This window comes from Cryptomeria japonica, chromosome 7, assembly GCF_030272615.1.
Source record: "Cryptomeria japonica chromosome 7, Sugi_1.0, whole genome shotgun sequence".
Classification (NCBI taxonomy): domain Eukaryota; kingdom Viridiplantae; phylum Streptophyta; class Pinopsida; order Cupressales; family Cupressaceae; genus Cryptomeria; species Cryptomeria japonica.
Window position 1 is genome coordinate 600272385 of NC_081411.1, and position 10213 is coordinate 600282597.

At 32.1% G+C, this 10213-nt stretch overlaps 1 protein-coding gene across 1 annotated transcript; it reads right to left on the minus strand.

Annotated features, from left to right (window-relative positions):
• Positions 1–502: 502 nt before the first annotated feature.
• Positions 503–1538, minus strand: LOC131857102 (agamous-like MADS-box protein AGL62). The gene has a single exon (XM_059209187.1). The coding sequence runs from the start codon at positions 1262–1264 to the stop codon at positions 752–754; it is 513 nt and encodes a 170-aa protein (XP_059065170.1). The 5' UTR covers positions 1265–1538; the 3' UTR covers positions 503–751.
• Between the last annotated feature and the right edge of the window lie 8675 nt (positions 1539–10213).

Genomic DNA, 10213 nt, shown 5'->3' on the forward strand with positions numbered 1-10213 from the left:
ACCATTTTTTCACTTTTTTCTACTACATACCATTGCTTCATTGATTCACTTCCACAGAGACCATTGCTTCGTTGATTCACTTGCACAGAGACAATAAAAATTTAAATCTATGAAATTGTTACTTGTCATTCCAGTAGATTTTAAATCAACCCAATTTTAAATGCAGTGCAAAAGAATGACAAAATGCTTAATAATCTTAGAAGATTGCAATGCTTAATAGTTGATAGCAAATGAACTATTTTACACATTAAGGATACAGGTTTGAGGCCAAGTTGTGCAGAGCATTAGCAAAATAGAATGTGCTTTGCTTGGGCTTACACATGAGAAAAGCTACAATATTGTGCAGATCATGAGACAGAGAGCTCCCCATATAAAAGGGGATTTTGGTTGAAATTCATTGCTAAAGGCAATAAAAATATAAGAGTTAATATGTTGTATTGAGGAAAAATGTAGCACTGAAAGCTAGAAGCAATCAAATAGAATATAAAGAGATACACAACAGTAGAGCAGAAAGACATATGACATAACATTATAATGGATGAAATAATGAAACACAACAATGCAATCTAAGAGAGAAAGAATCAAGATAACATGGATGCACAAATGCTATATAACAGAAACAAAAATGCAGGAACAGCATGACTGAATCTAAAAATCCTGTGTCCTCTGTTCCAGTCTGATAGCAAATTTACAACAGCATGACTGAATCTAAAAACCGTTCTGTGAAGAACAAATCTGCCTGATAGCAAATTTACAACGGCATGTCTGAGTCGAAAAACCATTCCGTGAAGAACAAATCCGCCATGGAGTTTAGCTCGGAATTGCAGTCAGTATCAGTGGAGATAATTTCTTCCTTCTGATTAGAGAAATAAGAATGCAAACCATTAGAGGGATAATGGGTCTCATCTTTATCTATCCCCATTTCCAAGAAAGGGTTATTCCAGCAAGTGATCTCAGGAATTGCATTTTCCAAATAGCTCTGTGCGCAGAGAGATTCTTCTGTTGGGTGTTCTTGACCGCCATTGTCAATGTGAGGAAGAGCAAAAGAAGCTGAATCCAGAGCTCCATTCTGAGCCAAATTTGAATCCTCTCCGAATTTAAAAATCTCCCCATCTTCGGATTCAATTGTCATAAACACTTCACAACCGCAGAGCACAGAAAGCTCAGAAGCTTTTTTGAAGATACCCGATTTTCTATTATGAAATGTCTTCTGTCGTTTGATCTTGTCTCTTATGTAAGTCATCTCCAGTTTTCTTTTGCCCATGATGCTCAGCTTCCCACCAGACCCACTTACAATCTTGAAAAACTCACTAACCTACTTACAATCTTGAAAAACTCACCAAACCCACTTACAATCTTGAAAAACTCACCAAACCCTCTTACAAACTTAAAAAACCTCACTAACCCACTTACAATCTTAAAAATCTCAGACCATTAAAATCACAGTAGATGTTGCTTTCCTTTATACGTGAACATCTTTCTATTTATAGCCGCTCTCCTGCTGTGATCCAGTGCAAATCACAAGAAAGGATTTTCGCTTTTTGAATATATATATATTTTTTTTCGCTTTTTTCTTTTTTCTAATTAAAGCTTCTAGATACATGACATTGTTGTCATGGGAATTTACATGACATTACTTCAGTTTTTTATCCATTGTGGTGATGGGGTGTAGGGGGTGTAGCCATTGTGGTGATGGGGTGTAGGGGAAGAGCACTCTGTTTCCAATTACGTTTGTTTTTGTTCATTTAATTTTTTAATTATTTATTTTAAAGAAATTATAAGATGATAATTAAAAGTTTATTAATAAATTTTATATGTATCAATAGTCATTCATTTTATTTTATGTAGTTATAATTTTTGGATTTCAATTGAAAGAGTTGTGCAACTTTATTGATACCCATAGCACACGATGATTGGGCATTTATGCATAACTATTGACCATGTTTTAGGTGGTTGTAGTGCATGGTTATTGTGACATCTTTAAGTAGGTATTGGCGACACTTTAAAATGAGCACGTTTTGACCCTTGCACACATAACGGATCTCGCAATGTGTGTCACTACTACCCGAAAGCCAAAACAACAACTATAAGCAATTAAGTTGCATACTAAGACAACAAAAGAAAAATCGTTGAAATGCAATGTGTGGTTAGAATCTATGAGTATGTAAAGTTAGCTATAACAACCTAGTATGCATCCCCTGATGATTGAAATTTTTATATCCAAAATTTTATTATCATTTTGGATTTATTTTAGGGGAACCTCTTATTAGAACTATATAATTAGATGTAATAAATTTTTGAATTAACTTTGATTTTTTTATGATTTTTGTTTATTTTTATATACTCTTGTCTATACGTATTTCTACATTTTTACTATATTCTTACCTTATCTATACATGTTTCAACACATTCCCTTATTCGCTATTTCAAATTTTCATATACTCATCTTGTTCAAAATCCACATTTCTTTACTCTTGGTGATTTTTGTGGTGCACAAGATCAACCACGTACAATGTAGATCTAACCCAAGACTTTTTATTCTTGCCCTTCTCTTCTAGCTATTGGGAGTTGACTTGGTATGTTTTTATGTGAAAATTCGTTGTCTTTGTATTTATAGAAATTCATTTAGACATTAATTCACATCTAAGAATATTCAATTATTATTCAAAATCCTAAAACATCAAGGTGCATTTAATAGAAACATTTTAACTTGGTGCACTAAAAATAATAATATTTGCCTTCAAATTTGTAATGTGGATTACTTTCACTCTTTCTTGCTGTCCACCAATACTTGTCAAGGTTGTAAAGCTAGTCATTCCAATACTTGATTACTTTTCACTCTTTCTTGTTGTCCACCAATACTTGATTGAAGAGAATGTGAACAAATACGATTTAGTAATCTAAATAATATATTTTAAAATATCATTAGTCCTTAGGTACCAAATTAATTGAGATTAAAGTAAACTGAATTGCATAAATACACAACTCATCAAATCACACTCATGGATTACATGCTAGATTGCTTTGTGGAATATTTTCCTAAAGCCATTAGATCAACCTAACATCATGAGATTGACCTAGAATTGTGAGATCGATTTATCGAGAGTCTTTAGTCTACGCAAAGTTTAAGGAAGTCTACACTTCAAGGTCATTGATTTTAGTACTTTAGCAAATCAAATTTACACATCAAATTAGTGATTAAATTATTTCTTTGGTCTAAGAGATACATGCCTTTTTCATTAATAGTTAATTTCTTGAATGAAATTCAATTATTTTATAATTAATGTAACTGTTGCTATTAGTATTAATTTATTTTACACTTTGGTGAACCCCTTCAATCTTAAACCACCTAAGGTTTTGCTTTAGGATTTATACCTTCATTCATTTTGAAGTTCTAGAACTATAATTTTTAATTACAATATCACTTTTCAAATCTTGTAAGGGTTTGTATTCTTATTCAATACTATTTCACAACTATATATTTATCCATAGGATTTTTGTTGTTTTGTGAGATCTTCATTTTCACCAACCTTATACAACTTTCAACACCTTATTAGGGTTTTGTTTTTAGACCTAATATATCAATGATTTTTTTAATTTTAAATCTTAAGAGTGATATATAGCTCCTTATCTCTCTATCTTTACTTGCTCTAGTGTATTGTTAATGTTATTAACTACTCATAATCCTAATCTTCCTATTAATCATTTAAATACCTCTATTGCCACCATTTTAAACAAGAGATGCAATGTGTCAAGTCCCTGCCAATAGTGTGGTTAGTTTAGAGTAGAAAACATAAAATAATTTGGATAGAGTAAGGGAGAAATGGCTAGAGATAGAAGGGGAGAGAAGAATATAGAGGGAGAGAAGAATATAGAGAGATAGAGAGAGGTAGAGGGTAAGATGAGGATAGAGAGATAAAGGGAGATAGAGAGGGATATAGAGATACAAAAGAAGAGGAAGAGGGGTAGATAAAGAGTTGTGAGATAGAGTGATATAGAGATAGAGATGTAAGGAGATATAGAGAGAGGGGGAGAAGGAGATATATAGAGAAGAAGATATAAACAAATAGAGATGGAGAGAGGGAGAGAGAAATAAGGGAAGATAGAGAGAGGGGGGGATAAAAATGGAGAGGAAGAGAAAGAGAGATAGAAATGAAGATATATATAGATATAAGAGAAGAGAAAGGGAGAGAGAGGTATGGACATATAAAAAATTTAATAATATTATTATTTGAATTTGAATGTATAGATAAATAATAGTTTTTGTATAAATGTAATTATTATTTTTAATTATATATAGAGAGAGGGGGGATTTGAATAAGTCAGTAAATTACAAGTTGACTTTTCACTTTTTAAGATATTTTATTTTATTTTTAATTTTGATTTTATTTGTAACTTTTAAGTTAAAAGAAGAACTATAATTTTAGTTATAATGGGTAATTTTTAATATTTTATTAAAAGAAATGCTTTGATTCTTTATAAATAAAAAGTGACTATATTAGAATTGTCAAACCCAACATTTCAACTTTAAAATGATATTTAATGATTAAAATTAAATTGAAATCTAGCTAACAGGTAAAATTTTAATACTAGTAATTTTGGAATACTCTTGTAGGAATGTTTGGGAAGTCCCAATTAAGATATGTATTTCTACATCTAAATCTATATAGATGCTCTACAACTTTAATATAATTTTAAAAATAAACTTACATTAATATATAATAATATTTCTACTTCCAACACATCTAAAAACAAAGAAATATAAATTATAGTATTCCTTCTCTTTTCCAATATTCTAGATTTTACAATATAATAATTTTAAATTAAATTAATTAAAAAAACTATTCACCACTTTAAAAGAACCTAATATTAATAACTAAATAAGTTTTTTTTTTGGATAAAAAATCAAAGCCTATAATATATTATATATATAAAAAATATGAGAGGAAAGAAAATTACAATAAAACAGTGCTAGCAAGAGTGGAAAAGAAACACCATCAGACACATTTAAGGACCCCTGAACTGTTCATAGTGAAGTGAGCCACGTACAATGTTGTCAAAATCCAAATTTTCACAAAACTACACCAGAGATGATATTGAACCTTAACAAAAACCCATACGAGCCAAAAAAAAAATCTGATAAAACAGTGTGTGAATTCCAATTACCGACCATTGGAGCTACCTTCAAAAGAAGCAAGATCGTTTGGAATGAGAATTGAAGACTCAAAACCATGGGGATTAATGAAAGCATGTTGAAACAATTTCCATACCGCAACAACTTCTGATATTGCAGATGAAAACAGAGGTTCTGGAATGAAAGCATGATAATAATGCATCCAAGTAAAAAGGGGTACTGAGGAATGAAACTTAAATCCATTCCTTATGGAAATGAACATAGAATGTGAAACTGAATCAACATATATCTCATCCCTATTTATGAAATCACCAATCCATTGTAATACCATGGAAAGATTTTACCTCTACTAAGAATCTATTAGCTCATCCCTTTTGTACAAAGACGGGTGAACAAAAGCTCCAACAAGAAACTTGCTGAAATCCACACACTTAGTAATATCCATGTCAAGGAAATTGCCTTTGAGAAGAACTCTAAAAGCCATGTCGAACGGAGCACAACCAACACCATTTGATGACGGCAAACCCAAAATGAGTCCATTTTAACATACAAATGACAAAGAACCACTTCTTGCTATGCAACCAAATTGAAGAAGCGCGAAGGAGAGTAGATGTGATGACAAAATATGAATGAAGTGCAGAGTCAAACATGAGAATGATATCGTCAAAATGAATGAAGAAGTCTGTCACGAGCCCTATTTTTTCATAATTATTTAATTAGAAAAATAATGTTTATTTTTCGCAAATGAAATTGGAATTGTTAATGAAAAAAGATAGGAGATCGAATGCACTGAAATGATTTATATACAATTGAATGATCAGTAATAATTTTTATTACAAAATTGGGATCGTCATTGCTAATGAGCAACTGAGTGCAAGTTAATGCAAGAACTGGTGAACGTAGACGAAGGCGAGAACATGGTTCAGGTAGAGTTGTCTTAGCTCTTGGATTTCGTTAGAATAGATGGAATCTCTCACAAACCACAATACAAAAGTTTGTTTGTGCAATTGTGACTTCATCAATGTATGATTTTGAATTAGAAACAAAATGATATGAGTAATTGGTAATCGTTACATTGATTTCGTTTATAAAAGTGAAAATTATTTTGCTATTTAGAGTTATGAAATTTATCGACTTAACGATCTTTATTAAGATGATTTAATGTTTCTAGCAAAAGAGAATGCAAATATAATTTTATTTATGATTGATGTGTTTACGATTATATGGAATTCGTATGCATGTAGTTTCGATAATTGTTTATGTCTTATTTTAAAGTGATTAGATAATCTTTTCAAATTGAAATATTATTTTTTTAAATATGCTTGTATATGATTTAGGATTATATATATATATATATATATATATATATATAAAATTAATTTTAATAATTAAATGCAATGTATATATTATTAAATATAATATTATTTATTTATTTTAACATGTTTATGCATTGAATAGCAAAACGGTGGCGGGTTTGATTAAGGATATCGACTACTAGGCAAGCCGATAGTCGAGCCGCTCTGATCGACTTGGCCATACTCCTTGATCCTCGGTGTAGCAGAGGTTGACTTAACCCCCCCACAACCCACGATAGGAAGTGAGCGACTTAGCAGTCCACCACTGCAGTAAACAACAGACGATGGCCAATAGACCAGGAGACGTGGCGACAAGGGCATATAACCTGAGAGGTAGGAAGTTCAGCAGATCGTGCCTTGTTGTTAAACAGAATGCTAGCTAAGTCAAGGAAAGGATTAGACGTGGAGCATAGGTGTTCAAGATCTGTCATCTATAGAAGCCAGCCTAGTCGACAAGTATGCAAACTAGTAGAGTTCTAAGTCATTAGAACTAAGAGAACCTTGAATGATTATCAAAGGTGTCGATGTCATGGCTAAGTTAAAGCCAAGGTTATAACAACTGATCTAGAAGGAGAGCAGTATAAATAATAGTGAAAGCTCGAGGCAAAACAAAGGAAGATAGAAAGAACGACATAAGAAGAACAATAAGAGAGAATAAAGAGAATAGAGAGGAAAGTTTAGGAAGAAAAGAGATAGAAGAGAAGGATAGGGAGGGAGAAAGACAACAAAGGAATAGAGAATGGAATGTAGAAGATAATAGGCATTCAATATTTAGGAGAATGACGACCAGAAGTAGAGGTTTGGTTATGATCATCTTCGATGTAGTGTCGAATTTAAGAGTTAGGCTCTTGAACAAGCATTAGTTTGTTTTATTATTATTAGAGAATAGAAGGGAGAGAAGACACTATTGTGAGAAAGAGAGAAATTTTGCAGAATATAGAAAAGATAAGATCTAAGAATAGAAAATGGGAAAAATAGAGTAGAGAGAGAGAGCTCGTGAGATAGTATAGCTCAAAGGAGAAAAGCATTAGAATCGGGATGAATTGCAGATAGTTTAAATTTATCCATGACCACAATAGACTTGGATCACATTTCCTAAGGTAGGCTCTAATCTAGCATGTTTTGATATAGAGATATAAAAGATAAGAGAATGTTCTATTTTTAGATTTATACAATATTCTCATGAAGAAATTAGAATCAAGATATGAACCATTTATTTAATTTCTTTAAATTATGATCATGTAAATATAGATGCAATAATGAAATATTTTCTTAAAGTTTGTTGATAAACTTAGTTGAGCTCTCAGAAGTGAGATCACCAAACTCTCTAGAAACAAAGTAAGAGGATAGAGAGAGAAACTTTGAAATTTGAATCACAAAGAAGATGAAATACTAGGATAATGAATTATTAAATATTGAAACTTATTTGAATTCGTGAAGAAAAGACTTACACTTTCGAATTTGATCCTTGCATGAAAAGTAAAGATGATAATTAGGTGTCTCATTCGAAAAGACCATATAGATAGGCGCTTTATGAATTTTCATCATGTTAGATTGTTGTTATGGAAAATTAGTAAAATCAATTAGTTGAGTTCTTAAATCATGAAAAGTCGCATATTAAACTAAATATATTGTTCATGAACCAAGACACATGGAAAGATAGAGAGCTTAGATGATATAAACTTAGAATTATAAACCATAAGAAATGGAATGCATGTTAATGATTATGCTATTTAATGTAAAGTTTTGATGCCAATAGTTAGTAAGCTGAGAGGGGGGGGGGGGGTGCATCATACAAACTTAATCTTCAATATATTCAACATATTCAAGCTCGGTAACTTATACTTCAGCAATATAACCAAAAATTGCTAAACATGCTAACTCATAAACACATAATCATCATGACACATATAACACCAGATTTAACATGGAAACCCAAATAGGGAAAAACCAATGTGGGATTTCAGACCCACTAAGAAATATACCCTTCTAGAGTATTCTCGGTTAAAAGCAAACCCTGTTAAAGATTACAAACACATTGCTAGATGTGACCCGGTTAAGGGATTTCCCTCAGATCTGTTAGGATCTTCACTTTGTTAGAAGTGACCTTGTAAAAGGATTTCAAGCACTCATTTAGAATGTTACCTTGCTAGAGGGTTTACAAATAAGACTGTTAAGTCCACTCGGTTAAGAGATTTTTTGTCACTTATAAAATAAACAACAGTAATAAAATATATCTGCAACTTTACATCTAAAATGTTAAAGCAGATTCTTATTTGCTCAAAACAATCTTGTCATAGGACTTATCTTGTCCCTCTGTTGGGCTCCCTACTTTGTTATTCAAACAGGTCTTCAAGCTTCTAATATGCTTACACTTGCCCGCATACATTGTTTATCAACAATTTCTTATTTATAAACAATTTGCTAACTGCTGAATCTCCTTGATCACATTTCCCATGATCAATCTTAGCCATCAGATTATCAATCTTGACTAGGTTCAATGTATCCTTCAATCTGAAAACGTTTTACTTCGCCTAGGAACTTGCATACCTTCCTAGGAACTTGTGCTAGGTTATTGAGGTTCAATTTGTGCTATAGATCTTCCTCTTGATTTTCCATTGCCGTAGATCCTTAACAAACTTCATGTGCAACATACCAATCATCTATCCATCTCCATCTCATCAACATCCTTCATTAAATAATGCTTTTATCCATCCAATGCGATCTATCATAACTCGGTTGTTACTCGATAAATACTAAACTTCACTCGATAGACATTCTGTCTTCTTTAACCGATATCGATAACCTTAGGGTTTACCAGTTAGGTTCTTTAGGGTTTACCGACTAGGTTCTTTGCTCGTTGACATAGTATAGTATTAACCTTACAATCAACAACATATGTAGGATATCAAAACAATCAAAACAACATGATCTCATCATTCTCTAACTCGGTAATAGTTGCCCATTGAATAACTTTTTTCTCCCCTTATTCATCACATTCTTTCTGTGTCTTTTATCGACCTCTTAATACTCATCAATACATACTTCTCAAGATATGGCAACATCATACTGAATTAGAAAGTCAATTTATTGACATCAATGACAAAATAATATTATAAAGACAGTAATCATCCTTCTTTAGTTATATCAATAATCTCCAACAACCTTCTCAATATCCTTATTGAAATGCCAACAATCTCCTTTCTATTGAAATGCCAACAATCTCCCCATTTGGCATTGATGGCAAAACCAACAATTAAATGGCAATACCAACTTGATTTATTCCAACTGATTTGGATTCAGATTGTTGTTAGACTTCTCCTGTTATCCTTGAGCTGTTAAAATATTCTCCTGACCATCTACTCCCCCTGTCATTAGTCTTCTGTTATTTTCTCCATTTAGTCTTCTCCCTTTAGTCTTCTCCCTTTTAGTCTTCTCCCCCTTTGACAACAATGCCAAAAGAGAAAGAAAAAAAACTAATTCATGATTTCTTCCCCTATGAAGTGATTTTCTTTGTTGTGCTACACATGTATCATCTCAGTCTCGATCAGAGCAACTTGTCTCTATTCACTATTTCCTGCACACCTTTAGAAAACCTCCTAAAGTGCATAAATCAGCATTAATCCACACATAATATTCTATAGATTCATCGAATTGATTCTTTCACCGAACTCTATCAGTGAGTAGAAGATAGGGGTAGGACACCTAACTTGCTTCTGAGATA